The 25,745-nt window shown below is 43.5% G+C and overlaps 1 protein-coding gene across 1 annotated transcript in view; it reads left to right on the top strand.

Annotated features, from left to right (window-relative positions):
• LOC144104943 (kunitz-type serine protease inhibitor nigrescinin-2-like) overlaps positions 1 to 24,035 on the top strand; it is a 28,548-nt gene extending 4,513 nt beyond the window's left edge. Inside the window, exons 2-4 of the mRNA XM_077638173.1 lie at positions 3,820 to 3,981; positions 22,395 to 22,503; positions 23,675 to 24,035. Coding sequence (XP_077494299.1) covers positions 3,820 to 3,981; positions 22,395 to 22,453 — 221 coding nt within the window. The 3' untranslated portion in view covers positions 22,454 to 22,503; positions 23,675 to 24,035. The remainder of the gene's footprint in view (positions 1 to 3,819; positions 3,982 to 22,394; positions 22,504 to 23,674) is intronic.
• The last annotated feature ends 1,710 nt before the right edge of the window (positions 24,036 to 25,745 follow it).

Here is a 25,745-nt window from a genome sequence, read left to right as displayed (position 1 = left end):
AGTTACCCCCCCCCCCCCCCCACCCCCAGTGAACTGCACATGTACGAGAATTCAGCGCCCATTGTGACTCAGGTGAAATATTCTCGGCCTTCTCATTAACAAAACACTCGATGCTACCGCCACCCTTCAGCTCTTGCATAGACAGACCAAACAGGTGGCTGCACTAATCAAGCGTGTGGCAGCACGAAATCATGGCTATCTGAACGCCAGACCCTCAATATGACAAATGCATCAATCATCAGCCGCATTACATACCACATCCCATACGACATACTCAGCACCAAACACAACAGGCAGACATCCTAATACGCACGGCTGTTACCTCCGCCCTACGTCTTCCACGGACGAGTAGTACGAAACGCCTCTTGGCCACTGGTACCCACAATACCGTGATCGAATTAATAGGGGCTCAACGCACCAGCCAATTAGTCCGCCTGAGTCGCACGGAAACAGGATAATGCCTACTGCGACAGCTCCGTCTCAGTCCACCTATTCCCGCTTCAAGAAATCCTAAACCTTACATGGTTTCTCTGCGCACGCAGGATCAACATTATATAAGAAGCCCCTACCACGAAATATGATCGCTAGACTCTATCAGGGTAGGCGGCAGGCTCGAGCGAGATATTACACCAAAACATACAGCAACCGCTCCGATATCATTTATGTCGACGTGGCAAAAAATTCTAAAGTACGATTCTTCACGGCAGTCGCAGCCTATGAAGACGGCACTGTGGGGGCCGTCGCCACTATAAAAACAAAGTCGCCTGCAGAGGCGGAATGAGCCGCCATCGCTCTTGCGCTGGCCAACTCTACTATCGACAAAAATATAACCGAAGTTTGCGCAGATTCCCAGGCCGCATACCGCCCCTTCCTAAAGGGCGTGGCGACGCCGGCCACACACCGTATTCTTGCCACAGCACCTCTCTCGACCGAACGGTTACTCTGTGTTGGATCCCTGGGCATGCATCGATCCCCGGTAATGAGCTCGTTCATGCGCTGGCCCGAGAGCTCTCCTCCCGGACCCCGGACGATCAGGAACCCAACCCCGAGCAAGAGGCGCCACCGGCACTTTACACATATCATCAAATCACCGCATTATACAAATTCAGCCGCGTGACATTACCACCACTCCACAATACCTTGTCGCCCTTATCCAGCCCCACATGGCGACAATTACCGACGGGCTGCTTTATTTCACCCTACCGTCTCTCATGCTTTCACCCCACCTTTCCTCCTCATTGTAACACGTGTGGCGCGCCCACATCCACACTTTTCCACTACCTTTGGGAATGTCCTTCCCCACAGGCAGTACCACCCATCCCCAGTCCCACTCATTCTTCCTGGGAGGCTGCTTTACGAACCGCTCAGCCCGCCGGCCAGAAATGGCTAGGCGATCGGGCCTTATGTGAGGCACAAGCCCGTGGACTCCTGGACCGGTAGGAGACCACCCTCGAAGATTTTTTTCTTTCCTTTTTTTCTAATAACAGTTGTTGCTATCCTTCAATCCATCTATACACAAACAGGAAACTAGAGGACTAGCGGTTGTGCTGTTGTATTGTGTCCTGTTCGCATTGATCATTAGGCCTGTAAATATAAAATTATGAAGGCAAAGTAAATTTATTGGAATGTAGAACCAATTTATTCTCCACTAACATATTTCCACTACCAAATCGGGATAACAAAGAATGAAGGTTCTCATAGTAGGCCTTGTGAAAGATCCATGTTATTCAGATATAGTGGGCGTGTGTCTTATGCACATCATCGCCCTGATTGCGCATATTTATGCAATTTTTACTCTCATTTTACTGCATAGCGTTTTCAGCTCTTTGATGAGAAAGCATTGTATAGTTCATCAGCCACTAAACCCGGCGTTGTTGATTGTAAACGTGGTCAAGAGAAATCTCAGATAATGTCACCTTGGTAGAAAGGAAAGCTACGAAGATTCCTTACGAATTTCGATGTAATACGAAAGCACGGTTTGTGCTACTTCACTTTAGTACCTTAAGTACCCTCGTTAGAGGGTGTTATATAACGGTGGGGCATGTAGAAATGAAAAACAGAATAACTGCCGATAACACTCCAGCAAGTTGTACAAAGAAAAGATTTTCATTGTGCAAGTACTACATGTGAAATTCATTCAAGGAACACAGATGCGCAGGTACAGCAGCAATCTTTCGGGGAAGGCCGTTCCAGTCACTGGCAGTCTCACTGAGGAATGATGATAAGAATGTAGTTGTGCGGGCGCAAGGTCGTTGTACTTGATGCTGATGGCTGGTGCGAAGGGAGATGCGTCGTGGGGGCGTGCTGTTGTAGGGTTCCTGACGTAGTTCAGGATTAAAGAGGTTATGAAACAAACAAACTAGCAAATTTATGATGATGAGGAAAGCTAGGTAGCTTCCACTGCGATTTTAAAGATGATATGCTGATATAAAAAAATACGAGGAATGGATGGATCTAGTTGCTCGGTTTTGAACTGCTTCACTTGAGCTACAGAAAACAGAGGGAAAAGCGGACGACAATGAGCGGGCAGTAGCGCGGAATGGAGCAGATCCAATTTCATGAAGACGGCGCTCTACAGGGAACAGCGTGAGAGTGTGGCGCAGTTTAACACGTGGCGGGTTCGGCTTCCTAGACTATGAACATGAACGAGGTGTACGAACAGACCAACTTTAAACCGGACTGGCACTCTTTTGGTGATGCACACATTCATGCCTCCCATTTAGTTCTCTGTTGGTATGTCTTTTGAAGATGTCTTCATAAATAGATGTCTTTTAAATGCTTCTTTAATAGATCATGTTACAGTACACAATTTTGTATAATAAGTACCACGCTTTAATTAAAGAATTGAGGTGATAGCCTAGTCATTTCGCGCAGCGGGCATTCAAGTGTATCTGTTCGCGCCGCCGTGGGTTCCACCACCCGTGGATTTTGATGTGATGTCTTTTTCATTGATTTCTGTGTTACCAAGGTGCACAGAAATACACTAGACAACTTTTGCTAGGCTCTGAACCTCCAGATTAGTGTTTTACACTGAAATAATTTTTTTTCTTAAAGTCGGCGGAACTAAACCGAAGTGTTATGAGACGAGCACGCGACACACAGGCCACTAGGCTGCGTGGTTTTCGCCGAAAAAAGGTGAATGTTGTTTATGGGTTGAATTACAACAGTATGCTAATGAGTATGTTTTTTTAAAGAATGCCTAGCAAGAATAGGCAGCGATTATACCGCGAGCTCAGATTTTACTCTTTCATAGTTTCCTTTGGGGTCACGAGTAGCGAGTTCCACTCAGATCGAACAATCAACTAGAAGAAAATTAAAAGCTGTAATATAATTATATACATGGAGACTACACTTTCTTTTATTCGAATGATATTTTAGCGTCTTCGGTACTTCCTGTGTCATTTCATTACTCCTTTCTGCTCGGTGACTAACACGTACTTTACCCTACATACTGAAAACCTCTATCAACCTACTGTGCCAACTGCAACGTGTAAACAAGAACATTTATAAGAACGACATATAATATAGCTGGGCACACTTCAGTGCAAAATGCGTACGTTAAATTATATCTGGACGGATATATGCCGTTTGGGTGCGCTAGATCAAGACTTTATTCAACTGACATCAACCGTGAGCTATTATCGTAACATAAGGACACTAATCTGGGAGATAGATTTTCGAGAAATATTCTTAATTGTTATACTGATCGCCAAGCGGTATTTTTCTCTCTTTCTTGTAAACATTCACCACAAGAAGTGATAGAAAGATCATATGCGGTGCAACGTGATGAATGGCATGTTCTTTTCTTTTCTTTTTCAGCCGTGTGCACTGCCCCACGCCCTGCCAGCTATTGCTATGGTGGAGCCTTTGAGGTCTTTTATTTTGAACCCTTGAGTAACTCATGTTTAAAAGAATTAGGTTGTACTCTGCACGGCAATAACTTTGAAAGCAGAGAAGAATGTGAAAGACTCTGCTTAAGAGGTAAGTGGTAATTTGTGCTCAAATATATTTTTTGTTGATAAGCTATTTTAAATCCACGATTTGGCATGTCTTTTGACACCGTTATCCAAAGAGGTTTACTGCACATATACAATTGTTGTTGAGATTTTGTGTCTAAGTGTCTGAGCCGAAGATCAAAGTTTTTCCCCGAAATAATGCCTGGTCAACGAGTTAGAAAGGGTTTGCATTATAGTGGCGGTGTGCAACAGTATCCATGACATAGCGCAGTGTGGCACTACTGCCACTAGGTGTGTGCATTTCCCAACTATCCGTGTTAATCTGCCAATTTTCTTCTCAGTCTATATGGCGGAGTCTCGCATATTAGCAGGTGTATAATAATTGATAATGTTTGTGACCGAACGCTTGGGTTCCAATGCAATTACTCTTATTGCTTAGAAGTTATTTAGAAACGGGGGAAGAAAACAAATCTACAACGGTTTCTTTTCACCTTAGCGCGCGCATTAAAAATAGATATCGATGATTTCTGCGAAGTATCGCGACAGTCGCATTGGCTGGAACTGTTGGCAGGAATTTAGTAACGCATGTTATCGAGCTAGTCGGCCTTTCATGCCACTTTTTAAATAAGGCGCAACATGAACAACAACGAAGGGTGTGTGCAGACAAGATAGTTCATTGTACGGCGCTGCATATGTGATTGGAAGCCGCATTCACACATGATTATAACAGTATCGATGTAATAACGAATAACGAACGAAAGCGCTCTTTTGTGCATGCTTGCAGAGTAACGACATGAAATATCTGGTAAGTGGTGTTGCTTGAGTTGCCCGAAGGCAAGGACACCGTTAGTGTTGTATATAGGAAGTTTGCACCTACAAGTGAAACACTCGTCGAATTTTCTCACAAAAATGCACACCGCAGACTATATCAACGCAGATTGTTTTCATCTAAATTTTACATCTATAATCAAGCACATATTATAAACTTCAGGTGTCGGTGATCGCAAAAGTGGTGACGAAAAATTCCATATGACGTGTCCATGTCATAAAATGAATATAAAGCTTTTTCCGAAGGTGGGGGATCAAACCCAGGACTTTCCGATTGTGTGGCTAGCCGCCAGCCCAAAGGCCAAAATATGCGTTGATATTTATGGAACAGAGGTGAACATATTATGTGCGTTTCCTTACCACTGTGCGATAACGAAAGGTCCGTATTAAAAAAAACAGAAAGCATCTAAAAATTAATAGAACTACAATTGAAACAAAAATAAAAATAACACAATTTGTTCGCATTTAAAGAACATAATTATCCTTACGAGCACTTCGTAATTTTTTTGCGGGTTATGCCACTCCGAAACGATTTTTTATTAATATAACGCCTGCTGTACCTTCGGGGTAAAATACATTATAAAGGAAGGAGGGAAGGTGCGCATGGTTTTAGAAAAGAAAAAGCAAATGCAATAAAGGCTTGGTTTATGGGGTTCAATATCTCAAAGCGACTCAGGCTACGCGGACACCGTAGTGAAGGGCTCTGGAAATTTCGACCAACTGGGATTCTTTAACGTACACTGCCATTGCACAGTAAAAGGGCGTCAAGAATTTTGCGCCGGTCAAAATCGACCGCCACGGCCGGGGTCGAACTTGCGTCCTAAAGGCTCATATTATTCATTCAAGAAATACATCACGGTAGGTAGGCTGAAAAATTGCACACAAAATAATACACAAAAGCGAAAGGAGCAGCAATTATATAAAAAAATGTAAAACAGTTGCCAGAAAAGGCCGCTTACGCCAGCAAAGAAAGCGAATGGAAGTTATGTCTTTAAAGACAGCAGAAAAAGCTATTTAAGGCCCGTTTAAAGAGAACAGGGTCTGTATTGTGCCTTACAGAGGCCGGCAAGTGATGGTACTCAGTTTTAGTTTTGAGGCGGAGTTAATTGGTGAAGGTTACAGTTTTAGATGCGATATGTGAAATTTGTGTTGTCGAGTGTAGAAAGCCTGGCGAGCAGCGAAATAATAGGGCTGGATGACTACAGATTATCAGTAAGAACTCATTGTGACTATAGATTTTGTGGGAAAGACATATGTACTCTCTTCTCCCGGGTATCGAGTGGTTGAATATTTAGAGGTCCTTCTGTATGGGTGACATTGACAGTTCGGTCATAGCAAATATAACCTGGAGGCAACACAGGCCGTTCGGTCATAATTAGCTAATATAAAATTGAGCGATTGGCAGTTCTGCTCCTAGTTCTTGAATTATTGTGTGATGGTGATTCCATATTCCCGACGCGTATTCTAACTGAGGTAGAACAAAAGTTCTGTAAATTGGCATTTTCACTGTTGAGAGTGTGAGATAATAAAAAACGTTTCGGGAATTCAAGAGTTTTAATTCTTTTGGATGTAGTAAATTTTATGCGTGGTCTACAGGATATTCTCTTAGTTATCTTAATACTGAGGTAGAGATATGATGCTGTAGGCGCCAAAAGAAGGTTGTTTAGTTGGTGTATAGGACAGCGCTATAACGGGGAATGATCATAGATTAACACTTATTCGTATGGCTGAGTCCTATCTTCCATGCACAACACTAGTTAACCACGTCATTCAGGTCGGAATGAAAGAGTGAAGCTTCTGTGTTGTTAGAATGGCTGGTTATTTTCCGTTATATTACGCAGTCATCAGCAAAAAAAAAGCCAGTTTGGGAAGAAAGTACATTGGGTAAGATGATTATTACGCGCTACACTTTACGGGGTGAACACTGAACAAAGGAATGACACTGGGAGGAGAGAGTGTGAAGTGGCAACTGTTTGCTAGGTAACGAAGGTTTTCTATTTTTACACAGAGGAAGGCACGTGCCACGTAGTTAGAAGCGAAGATACAAGAACATAGTAAATCAACAAAACCTACAGCGGTAGAAATGTTCAAACACCATTAAAATTAAAATTACTGGAAAAAATAAATCAGCACGTGGTCACGAAATGCTAGCGATATGTACATCTTGCGCGGGAGGAAAGATCCAACGTTGAGAAAAATTCAACGTGACAGATTCAGCAGCTCGACCTCCTTTTCAGACAGTGATAATGAAGCATGAAACACTTATAGATTGCAGCAGTTAAAATCGTGAAGGCTTCGATTATCTCTCCTTCTGTTCTCTTAGTTGAATGCGCTATACCTGAAGTCTTTTCGAATGAGGCCTACAATCATTGAAACTTTGAAAGTGTGTCGCGAACTCCCCTGAGTAATTATTTAGTGCGCATCTTCGGTCGTGCTCTCCCAGCCGCCGTAGTCTGCTGCATACCACTGATCTGCGACTACAGTGCACTGATGCACGACTACAGTGAGGACTAATGAATCGTTAGGGTAAGTTGGCTACACGCTGCTATAGTCCCAAAGATAGCATGCCTCTGTTATTTTAATGAACTGCACATCTCCAACCAAAAATTTTAACTTTAGCCAACGTTTCGAAGACGACTCGGCTCCCTCATCAGGGGTGACTGAGGGCAGTAGCTAGCGTCTTTTAAATATGGAAGGGAGGGCGGTGGGTCAAAGGAACGACAGCTGTGACGCGAAAGGCGCGGGGGAGGGGAGTAGGTTTAGTCTGTTAGTCACGCTGGCGCACTGCAGGGGGTTGGTGAATGGCGACTTTTTTTCGTTGACTTGAAGAGCGAAGTCCCTGGGCATATACTCGGGGCAGGTTTCCTTTAGTGGGGTTGATATTGTTCGGGGTGGTTTGGGTATGCCAGGATTCCGGAAAGAGCCTTTTGTGGTAATTTGTTTCGGTTCGGAGGATGCGGGTTTCATCGAAGTTGATTCTATGGTCGGAGTCCTCGGAATGTTCGGCTACTGGATTGCGCTCTCTTGCAAATTTGCGGACGTTGTTTTTATGTTGCCGAATTTTTTCTTTGAAATTTTTGGTTCCACCGATGTAGCTTGCGTCGCAGTCGGCTCATGGGATTTTGTAGACTATGCTTTGGGCTCTTTCTCTCGGCGGCCGGTCTTTGGGAACAGGTAGGCAAAGCGCAACAGTGTTTGTGGGCTTGTGCGCAACCTGGAGACCCGACTTTTCAGGATTCTGGCGATGGTTTCGCTGACCCCTGCGACATAAGGTAAAGTGACGTATTTTGGTGATGGCGTTGGTCTTTTTGCATTGGTTTCTTGACGAATGTTGTGTTTTTGACGTGGAATAGTTTTTTGAATATAGTCTTTTGGGTAGCCATTCATGATGACTTCTTTGCATACCGAGCGTTGTTCTTTTTTTTTTGTCAAGTACCGTGCTGCTGTGTGTCTCAACTCTTTTGAACAGCGTCTTCACCCCTAATGCTTTATTGACGGTCGTGTGGTTCGAAGAGAAGTGGAGATACCAGCCTGAGTGAGTTGGTTTGCGGTATACGGAGAATTGAAGGGTATTGTGGTTTTGGGACACGAGGACGTCCATAAACGGCAGGGAGTTTTCTTGATCCACCTCTAGCGTTCACTGAATGAAAGGTTTTATGGAGTTTAAATGACGAAGGAAATTTCGAGTTTAAAATCTTTTGATGACGGCAAAGCAGTCGTCGACATACCTGAGGAAAATCTTTGATTTCGGGTGGAATGAGTTGAGATCCCGTTGTTCGATGTGTTCCATTGTTAAATTGGCCATGACCACAGAGATGGATGCTCCCATTGGTGTTCCTTTCAATTGTCGGTAAAATTCGCCGTTTGACGAGAAGTACGTGTTTGATAGGCACAACTCCAGGAGGCGGCATACATCATTTACACTCAGCGGAGTTTGTGCGCTGAGTGTGTCGTCGCGTTGTAGGGCGTCTCGGGTAGCGGTCACCGCAAGCTTCACTGGGATGTTTGTGAAAAGGGACACCACGTCGAATGAGACAAGGCATTCATCGGCCTCAAGGGTGGCTTGGGACACCAGTTCGATGAAGTGACTGGAATGACGGATATGGGTCGCTGATTTTCCTGCGACTTGGTATATGAGTTTGTGAAGGTATTCTGACAACGAGCGAAGAGGGAAACACCGGAAGTCGACAACCGGGCGCAATGGGATCCCCGGTTTGTGGTCTTTGGGCAGGCTTTAGAATGCTGGAGCCAATCCGTTGGTGCTCAATAACTAAAGAAGAGGTTTCGAAAGGTGAGGGGTTTTTGGAATACTTCTTACAATGTTTTCTTTGGCCTTGCTTCGGTAGTGGTTGTGGGGTCCTTCTTCAATTGTTCATATTCTTGATTGCTGAGTAAGGCGGATATTTTCTCTTCGTAGTCCCGTCTGTCCAGAACTACGGCTGTGTTGCCCTTATCCGCTGGGAGGATCACTACATTGGTGCCTGTCTTGAGGTCTTGCAGGGCTTGCCTTCATCCGGAATTAGGTTTGATTCTTTTCTGTGTGCTTGCACTCAATTAAATGCGCCTATTGTTTTGAGTCTGAACTCTTTTCGTACACCAGGTTCCAGTTGCCGGATACCTACTTCAAGCACAGATACGTTTGCTGGAAGAGGGTTCTGTTCACCTGGAGGTTGAATTTGTGTCCCGTGGCTAGGATTGACGTTTCGGCGGTTGTGAGCTTCCTGGAGGAGAAGTTGGCGACCTGGTTAGAATGGTGCGTTACGGATTGTTCGGGCCGGCGTTGATGTTTCGACACCTTCTCTGTCTGCTTGGTCCGGTGTTTGTCAGCTTCTGATAATGCGGTTTCTTTGGCAAATGCCTCGATAGACGTCACTAGGTTGGGCATTTTGTGTTCGAGTTGTCGGCTGGTGAAGAAGGCGTCGATTTCTTTCATCCTAATCACGCTACGGCAGTCATGTATCCGTGCCGTCACTAGGTGCTGTTCTGCTTTGTTGATGATTTTTTAGAAAACTTCAGTTACAACAGAATCTACAAATGCAACCGAAAGATGATGAGAACTACCGGAACCGATAAATGTAATAGAAATGTTTCTTTTTCACTGTCCCAGAGAGAGGGCGATCTGTAGAAGCTATTACGCTGGTACTCTTCAATGCGGTATCTATCTTATCGCACAAGATGTGCATATTTTATTTTGTAGTACTTTTAATCCCTTGTAAACTATTCGCCCTTTGTTGGTTTTTTCACATTTTCTTTATCTTGACTTCTAACCACGTGGCGCGACTCTTTTTCTGTAAAATAACGTCGAAAACCTTTGGTAGAAAGTAAACAGTTGTGAGTGCGCTCCTTTCTCTCAGTGTTTTTTGTTTTTTGTATGCTCCTCTCGTAAAGTGCAGGGCGTCATAAGCATTGTGCACAGTCATCTAGGTCCTGTCGTCACTCTCCTTAGACTGAGTAAATCGTTTATGCATATTTAGAACCAAAGAGGGCCGGAACTGAACTTTGTGGTGCTTTCGATTTGACGGATACTAGTGAAGAGTTAGTGCCGTTACCAGTGACAAATTCTGCAAGGCTAGAAAAGAAAGCATGAATCTAGGCTAATACAGTTGCGTCAGTGTTTGGAGAACGTTGCTTACCCAGCAAAAGACAGTGAATAAGTTTGTCAAATGCTTTAGTGGCGCAGAGAGAGATGCAATCAATTACAAATCCTGAACCCAGAAGCATGTGCAAATTCTGGGTAAATGAGAAAGAAATTTATTGTCGCAATACAATGATTTGTAAAATATATGTTGGAATAAAAAAAGCTTCTCATGCTCAGAGGGGAAACTGCTCGTGCACTGAATGCAAGCTGAAACTAGAATTAACCATATAACACTTTGGAAATCTTACAGAGCTTGCGCCATGAAAACAACACAATCTTCAAATGTATAATTTTGCATTTAGTGCCTTATAAACCTCTATTCAAGGCAAAAACGGGTTTAGTACATCGCCTTCGCTTTCCTTAACCGAATAATTATTCGAAAATACAATTTTAGGAAACGCTTTATTCAGTTTTGATTCAATGCTATAGCCTCGCATTTCTGTTAAAGGCAGGTTAAGGCCAGAAATTTTATCTAATACTACTTCAAATCTGAGGTGACTTTTTTGTGGCAACTTGACTGCAGCATTTAAATGAAACAAACATGCACTTACCGATTTTGAAAAAAGCGAATATATATCGGGTCTCAAAAACAAATAGTAAGAATCATACGCCAAAGTTTTTTTTTTACTTTACATAGCTCCGCCTCCCCAATCTTGCTTTCCAGAGCTGGGTGTCCAATTTAGTCGTTAATATATTCTATTATCTAGAATAATTGAACCAGGTATCGCTGATAGTGGCATGTCAAGTACAAATGAATCACGTCTAATAAAGCTTATTCGTCTTCTTTTGGATGTAATGTATCCCTTGCGAAGCTGCAGAAAGAAAGGAAACAACTTACATTATTTTCGGCAAAAACATGTTTGCAAAACAGTAGCTAATACAGTACGTCGGAAGTATTTAGAAACCTATACTTAGCTAATACCCTGCGCAAGCATGACGAGCGTGTTTCGCAGCCCACAGATTTCAACACGAACGCTGCTGTAATTCTTTGAAAGCACCCTGTTGCCGTTCGAAGCGAGAAAAAATTTGCCCCTCCTCTAGTGGCACAAAAGAGCAGCTCCTTTTCTATCCCTTTGATCCGGTAAGCTAGGAAAGCCGTTTCATCTAGTTATTCAGCTTTTCGAAAATCCTCTAATTGGGGCTCCTTTGAATTCCTTCGGTGCGACTCAGTCGATTTCTGGTGAAGCGATTGCAATCCAAATCTAAACATAATAAACAGTTTCTTGCCAGGTCGCGTTTCTATGTGATACAAAGTAGAAAGGTAGAAGTTTGCCGAGGTCTCCAATGTAAAGAATGCTTAAAGGGGACTCCTTTCTTTATGCAGAGTTCCGTAGATGTGATGGGCCACAATATAGACTTTGAGTTTAAAAATTTGCTGCATTACTCTAAACCTTTCATTTAAAGTCTTTCACTGGCCGCATTTCATGTGTCCTGACAATGTACAGCACGCTTTCATAGAGAACAGCAATGGGCTTCTCCTGCCTGCTAACTGCAGGTGTTCGCCGCCATACTCATGAGATACCTTTCCTGTATTTGAGTTCCACCGACTTTCATTAGGTTGGAAATTCGGACAAAGATCATGATCAAGAGTGGTTACTTGTGGCTTGAGAAACGCCGGCGACTAAGACTCTTGCATACAAAGTGGATGAAGCAGCGAAATGAAAGACCGGGTGACAAAGAGGAGCTCTCGTAACGAGCGTCAGCAGGCCGCCTCAAGAGCTTTGTCTTCTATGATGGTGCTAGTAAATGTTTATTGAATCTCTAAAAGGAGGTCTTTGGGCCCAGGCCCTATGGTCCAGGTACTCACAAATCTAGGTGGACCTCCTACTCCGGAGCCCCAATGGCGTCTAGCGCCGCTCGCGCTCGCTCGCTCGTGCAGGTCATGGCAGCTGAGCAGCGCCGCCTCCCAGGCCTCCCTGTAAGGGTGGGAGATGAAGGATTGGGAAGGGCGGAGATTGGAAGGGCAGGCCCAGCCCATATGGAAAACGTCCGAGAACGGCGCTCCGCACAGCCTGCAGCCACCATCAAATTCTGAATTGAAGTGTTTCAATACGGCCGGGCACAGCATGCTATCTGTAAAAAATTTCATAAGAAGACGTTTGTCTGCTCTCCTGAGACCCTTAAAATGTTCGGGAAAGTGACGATGACTCCCCTTATACTATGTAGTGATGTTTTGAATGTAATTACAAATTGGGCAGGCTTCATGATCATCTTCATTCCAGCTGCCCCGGCAGAAAGAGGGAGGCATCCTGGCGACACAAGCGGAATTGACGGCAGGGGGGTTGTAATATATTTTGAAGCAGCTGCTTCACTGCTAGAAGTAACGGGCTGAGATCGCCGTGTACATTCCCATGACCGTCAAGGCTTAGCCAAGGTCAAGCGTTTAGTTTATAAGTTTGGAGAACCAGTGAATGGTCAATGGTCTCGCTAATTGGCAAGCCAATGCAAGGTCGAGGTCAAGGACCGCAGTAAAAGAGGTTTCAAGTCGATATCAAGATCAAGTCAAGGTCATCACAGTCGTCAGGACTCGTCAAGGTCAAGTCAATGTCAGCCAAAATCCGGTCACATGATCGACTCTTGGCTTGCCGACGAGCCGAAACGCGGCGTTTACATGGTAAGGCGAGACGTGGTGCCCTTCTTAACCGAGCACACAGGAGGAGCGCCGGCGCGCCTAGGAACGAAGTCGATATGCGGTGCTCATGTTCTAGGCCGTGGCGTCACGGCCTCCTAAACCGAGTGCAAACGGGAGGAGCGCCGGCGCGCCTTGGCACGAAGTCCACATGGGGTGTTCATGTGCTAGGCCATGACACATGCCTTGAGGCGAGCATAAAAAATTAACGGTGGATTAGCCTTGGTTCAACCCAGGGAGAAGCGGTAGCGTCACGTTGGTTTAGCCTGGCAAAGACCAATGAAATGATCAAAGCATAGCATAACAAGACTTTGCCAAGCTAAAGCATCGTGAAGGTACCGCTTCTGCCTTGGTTTAACCAAAGCTAAACCACCATTAATTTTTTTTTCAGACGCCTGACATAAACGACGTGGCGGCCATGGTGGCGATTGTCTCAATGTGTCACCAGTGCGATGATATAGTTTACAAGTGACGTACGTTTCAAGATACGGTAGCGTTCGATGCGCTTGTCCGAAGAATTGGATGCAGCAGGAACATAGAATCAGACCAGTGATCGACGGACTTCTTGCTTGCGGAGGCGTTGATGCTGTGTGATGAAGAAACGAGCCAGCTGGCGGCACTGCTTGACATTATTGGTAACTTCAGAAAAAAAGGCGTATTCCGAGCTGTTGGAGTTGTTGGCGAAAATGGCGTCCGGAAGATAGGAATGCTCGCGTCTAATTAAAAGAAAGAACACAGAAAAGCCGATATTTGCTTGAGATGTAGTGCTGTATGCTTAAGAGACGAACATAAGGACATGATTCCAATAAGAGCTCCCGAAACAAATGTACATGGCACGTATGTCCCTAATAAAATCTGTTGAATCGTTAGCTGATGCCGTTAGATTGTGGTAAGCAGTAGTGGTGCAGTGAATTCTGTTGAACACATTCTATTGCTCGTGAACACCTTCAGACAAGAAAGCACGTCCGTGATCGCTGAGCATTTTCCGAGGAGCGTCGCGACGAAGGACGAAGTGATGTTGAATGAAGAATGCGACATCGCAGGGTGGACAGCGGTTACAGCATGCCGAGTGAGATGATCCATGGCGACAATGATCCATCGATTCCCGGCATTCGTGAATGGAAGTGGTCCATATATGTTGATGCCCGCACTGTAGAAAGGGCGAGGCGGTCACGGTACTGACTGTAACGAGCCGGTCGAGGGGCGATCTGTCGACTTGCGGTCAAAGATAATGACAACCAAATTTGTACATGCCGCGCCAATAGTACCTCTGGTGGTGTTCATCGCATGTTTTCAGTGAGCCCGCTTCAGCGCAGCAAGGGTCGACAAAGTGATGTGTATAACACTAAGACTGGAGACAATGTGGATTCACCAGAAGCCACTTTAGGCCGTGAGGACGATAGTTGCAGAGGTACAGGAGAGCGTCTATGGCCATAAAATAATAAATTTGACGACTAGGGGCGCGAACGAAGGAAGTCTAGAGGGCGCACGGAGGACGTCAATCATAGATGATATGCATGAATCCCGGCACTCTTTAAACGACATGCCCATGGTATTAAGCACAGCGAATATGGAGTCAAATATTGGCGGATAGGGCGCTGGAGATGGCAGTGGGGAGCGTGACAAGGCATCAGTGTCAGAGTGTCTAGGGCCAGACCGGTAAACGATGTTATGTCGAATTCTTGAAGAAGGGCCCAATGACCGAGGAGTCGAAGGAGGCAAAATGAGCGGCCATATACTGTTTGCTAAATTTCCTTAATAACAACACTACGTCGACACACTCCTCATCTGTCACGGTGTACGTTAACTCAGCTATGGGGAGCACACGGCTGTCGTGCGCAAGTACGTATTCAGAAAATACGAGCTCGGTGCAAGGACAGCACCGAGGCCGATTCCGCTTGCGTCGGTCTGCACCTCAGCAGGGGCACAGGAGACGGAGTGTCCAGATAAGCGAAGATGTTAGAAGACGGCGGAGCGTAGCAAAAGCACCATCGATGCCTATTCGCACGTAGACAGGCCGACGGCACTATTCAGATGTGTCGTTAAATGCCTCGACGATGGATGCAAAATTGCGGGCAAGGCGGCGGAAACATGAGCAGAGGCTCACAAATTGGCGCAGATGTTTTGTTGGAGTAGTTTTCTCCAAGTCCGCCATAGCACAGAGTTCGCAAGGATTTGGCAGGACACCGTCTTTGGAAATGATATGGCCGAGTATCGTGAGCTTCCGTGCCAACTGAAAATTCTTGAGATTAAGTTTAAGGCTTTCATACCTGAGACAGCCAGCCCGATATCTCGTGGAAGCGCTTGAGGTGCGTCGAAAAATTGGGTGAAAACACATCATCAAACTAGCAGAGACAAATGTTCTACTCGAGACCATGCAAGATGTTCATTATTAGCTCAAACATGGGGGGAGCTTTGCAGAGGCGGAGTGACATCACTGTTAATGCATAGATTCTGTTAGGGGTGAAGAAATTAGTTTTAGGCCGTCGGATCCAGCAAGCAGAACTTGCCAATAGCCGGAATACAGATCCAGGGAGGGGAAGCACCTGCTGCCTTGAAACCAGTCAGGAGCTTCATCCATAAGGCGAAGCGGGTGGGCGTACTTCCGCGTTGTTTTGTGAAGCCGACGACTGTCCACGCACAATCGTAACCGGCCATATTTTCACGAAAACGAAAGCGGAAGAACAAGAACTAGAAGCTGATTGAATAATGCAGTGTGGTAGCATGTCGTCAACTTGCTAAGTGATGATGGGGCGGTTGCGGAGAAGAGCATGGGTGCCGGTGTCGATGTTCTGCACGACAATAGTTGCACGGCCTAAGGAAGTTGTCTGATGGCCAAATGATGAGCGAAACTTGTTGAGCGTGGCAAGGAGTTGCGCAGCTGAGACACGTGGAGGTCGTTGTCATCGGAGTGGTGCAAAATATCCCGAGGACATCGGGTGGTCTGGAGTAGCGATACGTGGAGTGAGGACAGCGACGTAGGCACCATGGGACATCACAACATCGTCAAAACATCCTTTCGGCGGTTTTAAAATGGCCGAGGCACGTGCCGCAGAGCAAGTAGAATGCACAAGATGAAGTAATCGAGACGAGAATTGCGGAAGCACCGTATTGAGTGCTGATGACGGCGGTGTGTAGAGGAACGTACCGACGAGAGGCCAAAACAGAGAAAAGAGAGAGATAAAAGAAAGAAAAGAAGGCGACAAGAGAACTTTGACGTCAGAAACAGAGGTGGCGCAGACACGGATGAGCACCCCACAGAAGGTGAGGATGTCAGTGTTCTCGGCGACGAGCTTCGCATCAAGAGGAAACGTAGAGTACAAGAAGGGCACATGGCAGAGCGTAGAGAAAACGGCGAGAGCATGGGCGCAGTCAATGGCGGCACTGTAGCGGTGTAAAAATTCCACCCAACGATGACATAATAGAAACTTCCATGAAACACTATATGTTCAATAGTGCATAAAAAGTCCAACAGAGTATAAAAAGTCTGCGTTGAAGACGCGCTTTTCAAGCTGCAGGAGAATCAACGGGCTCGGTGCTAGCAGTAAGAAAGAATACTCTATATACAAGACGGAGTGTTACCTTTTCGAAGCGAGCAGTAGAAGTTCTCGTTAATGACAGAAATTGTGGCACCAGTGTCAGCGACCACAAGTGCGCGGTCGTCGTCAACAAACACGCCGAGGGGGTTTAGTGCAGAAAGACGAGGACTTAAGTTGGACAAAGAGTGCGCCGTTCGTGCACCAGGAACTGCGGCTGCTAGTTTTCTGAATATGCGGGGACGCTGTGGCGCCACGTACAAAAGGGCTGGCGGCCGAGCGCGCCGTCAGGAGTAGCTTCTTTGGAGGTGGTCAAGAAGGTGAGCAAAAGGTGCGGCTCGGATGGAAGTAATCCGGCAGAGGGGGCACAGGCGCAGCCAGTGTACGGCGACAAAGGCGCGCGGCGTGGCCTGCAAGTCAGGCAGGCTTAGCTAGTCGGCCGGTTACCAGCTGTAAAACGAGAGATATTTGTGCTCCAATCCACTATGTTGCGACAGGTTTGTTTATTTATTAATTCAAATATCGTAAAGGCCCTGCGAAGAGGGTATTACATATGGAGGACATACTGATAACACTTTGCTCGACATCAAAGGTGGAGAAAAGAGAAAAACAAAAATACAGACACTATAGTGTCTGTATATTTTTGGAGTACAGTAAAAACAACAACAATGAAACAAGTGTGCCAAAAGCGCAAAATGTAAAACGGCTGAGATTATGAATACAACCACAACGCAGAAAGAAAAAACTGAAAAAAATATGGAAAATAAAATTTGAATGAAGGTAGTGGCTTTCGGGGGAGCACGAAACAAGGATTATTAACTCTATAAAAGTACAGTGGAGCACTGAGATGTCGCATTCTTCCATTTCATTTATTTTTTCCTTAAAGGCCCGAAGGCATTACATAAGGCGGAGCTAAATCAAGATCAAAACAGAGAAAGAATAAATAAATAAAAGAGAACAATAAGAAAAAACAGTACGTAACAGTTCAATGATCTTGTGATGTGGATACAAAGCAATGCGGAATGCCCGGGATCGAACCAGGAAAAAAAACTATATATGCATCACGCAATCAATACAAGAAAAAAATACAGTGAAAAAGCATGACTTAAAAATAAAGTAACAATAAACAGATATATGGCAGAGACTTTTTGCTCGCATGAGAAATGGTCGTTAAGTTTCAACCGAAATGATTGGCGGTTAGTGCATGATAAGATGGGATTTGGTAGCCCATTTCATTATGCTATCGCGTCCGGAAAAATTGAAGACTTTAGTGCTAAGGTGCGAAAGTTGATGCGTGCAATGCTATTGTCGTGGCTTAGGCGGCTAGACGTCCTGTACAAGGGTTGTAGCTTTTCGTGTCTCGTGCGTGGGTGACAATAGAAATGATGAAGAAGGCAGAGGTGAGATATGATGCGGCGTGACTAGAGTGATGGAATGGCAAGGGACTGTTTCAGCGCGGTGATACTGATTTTGCTTGAATGGCAAGATGTTTTAATTCGGATACTGCAATTCAGTATAACTTCAAGGTCAGCAGCGAGATACGCTTGTGATGGGTGTCAAATGGATGACGTGTATTCTAGTTCTGGGCGAATTAATGTTATATGCGTTAGTTTTTTTATGTCAGGGGATGCGGCCTTCAAGCTACGGCGCAGGTATCCGAGTGTGCGTGAGGCTTCAGCGCAGATATTTTGAACGTGAGTTACCCATGCTAGTGATGGTGTTAGATGTAGGCCAGGATATCTGTAAGATAATGCGGGGTCAATGAAAAATCACCGAATGCTGTATTGATGCTGATTCACGGTGCGTTTTTTGGTAAACGACATGGATTTACATTTTTTAATGTTTAAAGAGAGGAGGGATTTTTTGCACCAAGAGGAGAGTGTGTCAAGGTCGGACTGAAGCAAACATGAATCATTAGTAGCCCTAATCACTCTGTATATGACGCAATCGCCGACAGAAAGCCGTAATTACGATTTCATATTGCAAGAGAGGTCATTAATGTAAATTAAAAAGAGTAGTGGTGACAGGCTGGCGCCATGAGGAACTCCCGATGCTACATTAGAAAGAGGAGACCGGCTATCATTTCTTGAAGTGAACTGCTTGCACCCTGAAAGAAAATTTTCGACTCAATGGAATAGGTAGACGGGAATTCCAAGTGACGAATGTTTTTGAAGTAAATGATTGTGGAGAACTCGATCAAATGCTTTAGAGCAATCGAGGAATATGGCATCTATTTGAGGGTTGTCGTCCACGGATTCGAGCAAATCGTGTATCAAGTCAGCAAGATGGGTTTAATATAAAAGGTGTTTTCTAAAACCATGCTGATGCGGATAAAAAAGTCGTTAGGTTCAAGGCGTGTCATTAGGTTCGTGGATATAATGTGTTAGAGAAATCGGACGGCATTTAGAGGCTAATTTGCGGTCACCGGATTTAAAGACGGATTATTTATGCAATTTTCAGGTCATCTGGAACTTCCTTCGATAGTAACTGGGTAAAGATTAATTGTAGTATCGGAGCCGAGGTCCTTGATGTGTTTTTAGCAGTTTAATATTGATATGGTCTCCGCCTGCTGACGAAGACAATTTTGGAGAAGCAAAAAGGTTACTGATACCGTTGGTATCAACCTGGATCATGGGCATTGTAACTGATGTGGATTTTGGATATGTTATGGCAGGAGAGTTGCTTACAGAAGAAAAGGAGGCGAAATAGCGGTTCAAAGCGCTGGCACAGTGATCTTGTTCGACTGGTTCTCCATAAGTTCCCCTAAGAGCTATTTTTTCAGGTGATACCTAGGGAATAGGAAGCGTCAGAATTTGTTGAGGTTCGACTGTGGAATTCTAAGTAGATCAATAGAACAGAATTTATTTTTTGCAGCACGTAAGCTTTCAATATATGTTTTTGTACATTGATAATACCGGTCTCTTGTAGTAGGGCAGTTCGATTAATTTTCTTATCGATAGAGGTGCTTTTTCCTGTTTAGAAGACGTTACAGGCTTACGGTTAACTACTCGTTGTCATGATCGGACCTAATATTTATTTCTGAATTGTATATGTTTCTGAAGATTATCATTGTTGTTTTGTATATTTCCCAGCTATCATTAACTCTTCTTGATAGATAAGCCTCGCAAAAATGCTCATAAAACCGTGTAAGTTCCGCGTTGATAGCATCGAAGTTCGCTTTATTGTAATTGAAGATTATCTTTCCTGCGTTTGATCTAACTTTCAGCAGTAGTGATATAGAAATGTGTAGGAGAGCATGGTCACTGAGTCCAGGAAGAGCCGTTACGCCTTTATTATCTTCATGACTGCATGTCAGCAAGAGATGGGTGTTATTTCCTCTCGTCGGAAGAGTTATGGCTTGATGGAGGCTGAAATCAAGGGTTAGATCGATGAATTGCTAGAGCTCACTGGGCTGTGATTAACCAGGTACGCTATGCAGAGGCCAGTTAACCTGAGTGAAATTAAAATCGAAAAATAGCAAAATAGTTGAGTTGGGGAAGTTATCCATAATGTATTCTAAAATATAGTAGAGTGAGTTGCTGAAAGATGGCCCATAAAGAAGTCGTCGGTAACCAATGTCAATTACAGCTTGCACAGTTTAGGTATGAGCACAAACCTATGGTAATTTCAGTACGTCGTCGTGGAACACTGAGGACGGTGACAAAGTATTTCTTACAGCTCTTAGAACGCCACCCCCTCTACGGCTGCTGCGATCACGACGCTACATGAGGAAGTTAAGATTAGCGGGAAGCACTTCGTTATGGAGGGTATCTTCAGTTAACCAGGTGTCACAATGATAATGTGCGCGTCAATGTCGTCGATGAAGATAAGAAGCTGGTCACGTTTTGGAGTTACGCTTCTTATGTTGGTGAATGCGGTATGAATGTCGAGGTAAGATCGAGGACGTCTCTTGTGAGCATGATGCGTTTCGTGTCATTCGCTACCGCCGGCGTTCGGGACATATGCCGCACATTACGTCACCGTGTCAGTATTGTGGTTGTTCATAAACACTTTTTTCCAACGTGCATTTTCTCTAGTCGTAGTTTGAAGGCACATTTTTGGGGGCGGCAGAACTGCAGATGTTTTGGGAGGAGCAAGACGAATTTCAGGGGCAAAATCTTCTCTGATTGCGTAGACCGTGTCTTTAAGTTTGCGCCCACATGACTGAATGTATTGTTTTGTCTTAAAATGGGCTAATTTAAGAATGATCGGATGTTGTTTATCCGTAAAGCATTTTTCTAGTCGATGTGCACTTTCTATACTACCTGTGTATAGTTGCACACCGAGCTCAGTAGAGCAAAGGGCATTTTATGAAATTTGTCTTGGTGGACCTCGGTAGCAATATCTGGTGGTAGATTATTCCAGCTATTATAGGTTCTAGGTATGAATAATTGCACGTAAAGAGATGACTGACACGCTGGGCGATTGACTTTGTAAAGGTTTTCATGGCGAGGAAAATGAGGCAATTAAATCAAGGCAATGAGCGCCCAGGCCGTCTCGCCTAAAGCGCCCGTGCTCCGCTCCGAACGACAAACGAAAGCCAAAAATGTTTCCTTCGAGGCGGCACGGCGTCCGGGCCACGCGGCTCGGACGGGGGAGGGAAAACTTCACAAAACACGAGCAAAAGAAACGCTAACAAGGAGATGCGCATGACGACCTTGCAGTCTTCATTTGAAAGATTGAGCTTTTTAATAAATGCGTGCGACATTTATTTTAGCAGGTTTTTCGCTGATGAAGCGTATGGATAAAGATTTTTTAACAAACATCGATATTTGTTAAAATGTTGAGCATTTGAAACTATATCTATTCCTCATTTCCAAACAGAAATGTTTTTTCGCTTTGGAGGAGAGATCCAAAGCGAGACAGTCCTCAAGAATACTGGCTGTGCTGGGAAACCTGTAATTACCAGACAAATCTCTGGCAGCATTGTTTTCAACGCGTTCGCGCATATATAAAAATTAAGGAGATGGATAAGTTCCACAAGTTAGGAGCTAACAAATCGCCACATTCAGTATACAGTGTTCTGTTTTGCGCTTCCAAAAGCTCACCAGCAGTGCTCTTGCATCGCGAGGTACGCAATAGAGCGAGATGATTAAGAAATTAAGGAGACTGCCTCTGTCGCAAACGACCACTGCATTTAGCATAGTGCGAAAGTAATAAGGCGCAAACTTATCCGAACTACTTGATACGAATTAAAAAAGGTAAGCCAGGACTGCGGTGCATCAATAATCGAAAGCAAAAAAATTGTAGACGATGCTTACGCGGCTACATGTAGTAAGTCACCGAAAGCTCGGAGAGGGAACTAAGTATGCTGCGCAGATTCAAGAGCACAAGGGGTTGAAGGCGGCCAGTCCAACAGCCACGCATTATGGCAGATACGTAACTGGGGTTGCCGTATATGAATGCAATGTATTAAAATGTGCCTCATCTTTTATGCAGTGTATTTCCTGCACTCACTTTTTCGAATTAAACTTAATGCCCACCCTGTTAATTGGACAGTCGTGGCTGCCCACTTTTCAACAGTATTTAGGTTAATGCCAGTAGCACGCAAATGCAGTCATCTTTCTGACCTCAACGGGTGAAAAGATCTTAATGAGTGCAAGTAATACCAGAAATTTCAAAATGATTATTGCATATTGCAGTATATTGTACATGAAAATAAAAAAAAGACCTTCATTGAGAGATTGCGTTTTTGTAACAGTTTTATTAAATCGAATGATATAAAGCAATACTGTTTATTTGCTTGGTAAGCGTGCTCTTTTCCTGCGTAAACTTATTTATGCTCACTTGACTTAACATCATTTCAGGAACCACGCAACCACAGCCACGCCCGATGGCCTTATTTTATCCTTGGGTTTGGCTCTAAGGTTTATCATCAGCCAGTGCAGCGACAAAGGGAGCACTCTTGATTTGAAGGCAAGTTTTCATCACTGATTTTATTGTTCTGTGTAAACCTTTATGGCAATACTGTTGCGCAGAGGCATTAATTGCACCCGCAGCGTTAAACGTCTACATTAAGTGTTTCTTCTAAAAACAGACATGAAATTCGCTGAGGAGATAGAGTAAGCAGTAACAAAAGCACATTGGTATCACTTTCCTTTTTTACATATTCTTCAGGCAATGATTATTATATACCACACTAAAAAACTAAAACTCTGTGTGCGCATTCCTTGTCCCCTATCGCACATAAATAACGTGATGGGCTCAAACCACAACCACAACAAACATTCCACAAACGCCGCACACCCCCACGCTCAAGAAACCAGAGCTTTATTTCTCAAAAGCACATCTTTATGCCGAATTATTTATTTTCCTCACTATCCTAACCTGATTCAGCAAAGAAAAATTTACGGCAGTGTCAGTTACTAAAGCATTCCAGTGAGTACGTGAGAAAATAATTGACAGCATCACAAAAAACTTCCTATGCGCGCTGTGCAAATTGGCGTAAATCTCTATTTCAGATTTTGATACTCTAGCCACCCAAAATGGCCTCACAATATTATCCACCAGAAATCTCAAATGCCGATGGTATATCAAACTACCGAAAACAATCCTAGATGCTTGGAGAAGAATGTTCGATTGTGCGCTGCACTGCAAGTGGATGTAAACGGCTGTTAAAAACTTGAGCATAAGCTGGGTTTCAGCAGCAGCCTTAGATTTCTTGCGGTGTTCCCTCTGTTAAAAATACGTTCTATATGTGGTTTTTCTACAACTCACGTTACCATCCGAGATACCCCACCCATTCAGACTAAATGGTAACAGTCACAACATTTCACGTTATTAAATGCTAAACGGTGTTGCTTCAACGGTCTGCAGAACAAAGAAAAACAACGAAAAAATCAGTTTTATACTCGTTTATTCCGCAGAGTGTTTTTTTTGTGTGCATATCATACTAGGACAGTACGGCGATACAAATGAAATAATATAAACTTACATATCAGCCATTCATTATATTTTATGATAACTGTGATATTTCATGCCCCGCTGTGAAAAGACGCTAAAAGATGGCCGCATGGTTTTGTGAAGTACCTCCATGATTACAACGAAAGAAAGTTCTTATGAAGTTTGCTTCCATTTTTTTTTTCAGAATTTCACCTTGAAGAATAAAACCCACCGGGCAATGGTTATTGATGAATCAGTGGTTATACTTTTGGTGCACGTCTTCTGTGGAAATCCTCAAAAATAAAAAAGGCGAACATTATAAAAATTCCACTGACGCAGATATCTTTTAAATCGAGTCAAAATGCACCAATCTGGGTCGAGAACAGCGGGCTCTGCCATGGTTGCATTTTAAATGTAAAGGAGAGAAACTTACCACTTCATTTTAGCCATATATTGCTGCTCAAAATTTGCCTGACAAAAAATTTTAGTAACATTATTTAGAAAGTCTTTAGACAAGTGTTAATAGAATACATTGACGTTGAATTAAAATCTTTGGAATATCTCTATACGTTGTAGCAACAATCAATGAACCGTCTTCCGACCATTGGCTACCGTTATCCAAAAGATTCAAGTACGTAGAAAGTCTTTAAACTCCCTATCATCCCCGTATCAAGTTTCTATACACTTTCTATCAACCACATGCGAAAAATGTCTACCAGCAACCCACCGACAGTTTAGTGACAATTGACCACCGTTATCCAAAAGACTCGAGCACGAGGAAAGTCTTCATGATTCCTACCGTCAATTTATCAATGTTTTGAAACGTGTGTGTTAACTGCACAGTAGGACTTTTGTATCAATATTGTGTTTCGCTTCAAAATCATTTTGTGAGCAATCTATCGCAGACTGTTTAAATAATAATAGAAGCAAAATGCAAATTATTACATTACTTTATGGCACACAAGCAGTAACGCACATATGCGCTGCAAGAAATGCATGACGCATCAAGATATTTTACAAATAACAATAGAGAAACAAAATATTGCCTTCCACAAAGAGGTCCCAGACTCCTAAGTTCCCTTTTGCTAACAATAATGGACACACAAAAGTTCCCTAGCGATTTTGCATGCCTTATGCGAAGCCCTCACACACCTTTAAGTGTAAATGTCATTGTTTGAAGGCATTAGAGATGTAAACGGCATTTTCTTATGAATATGAAATCTCACCATATGTATATGTATACATCAAAGGTGATTTCTTGGCAGCTGATTGATCAATATCAGAAAAAGTAACTAGAAGTTGAAAAACATAATAGGATTTAATTCACGACGTTTTGCTTAGAGGACCAGCCTTTTCTGAGCGTACTACAGAATTCAAAACAAATGTAGCGCACTTCGAATGCTGTAGTACACTTGAAAGAGCCTGGTCCTTCAGTCGAAATATCTTGAATTAAATGCTGTTAGGTTGTTTTAATGTAAAAACATATATACCACGCGTTTCAGTGAAGACTAAGAAATTCTGAAAAGACAAGCTTTTGTAGGTAAATATATCATTTTCAGCACAGTATACCAGAGTTGGTGGGCAAAACAAAACTGTGAATCGCCTTAAGAAGTAACCTGGGTAGCTAATGTTTAATGTGGTGATTCCACGAAAGATCAAACTGCCCAAATATCTAAAATTTTTATATTCTTGTTTATCTGATATATTGTGCACACATTATTCAGCAGGCCAACAAGGAATTTCATTTCGTGAAAATGCTAATATTTCGCAAAGGAAATTGTAAACGACGTCTCGGCAGAGGCAGCTTTTTCTTTCAGAGTTCAATTTCGCCAATTTTCAAAAATGTAAGAATAAAAATATGAAAGCCACAATGAATATATATATATATATATATATATATATATATATATATATATATATATATATATATATATATATATATATATATATATATATATATATCAGGCCTATTTCCACCATTGTGAAGAAGTTGTCCCTTACTAGAAAAAAGTTTCGAATGAGACACAAGTCGCAAGGGAGGCCATTGTCAAGTTTCTTTTTTTCTCTGAAAATATAAAACACAACATCACCTTCACACTTTCATACTAGATAAGCACTGGGGTGCTAAAAGAGGCTACTGACTTTCATTGCTAAGGAATAAGGGGAAGTACACATAGTGCCCTATATTTGGTATTTTTTAAATATAGTAGTATGTAAAAAAAATACCCCATCCCTCCCATTTGTCTTGAAACTCCTGAAGCAAGTCTCTAGTATAA

Source organism: Amblyomma americanum, chromosome 9, assembly GCF_052857255.1.
Source record: "Amblyomma americanum isolate KBUSLIRL-KWMA chromosome 9, ASM5285725v1, whole genome shotgun sequence".
NCBI classification, from domain to species: domain Eukaryota; kingdom Metazoa; phylum Arthropoda; class Arachnida; order Ixodida; family Ixodidae; genus Amblyomma; species Amblyomma americanum.
Note: the sequence above shows the minus strand (reverse complement) of the source record. Positions and strands in the feature narration are given on the sequence as shown.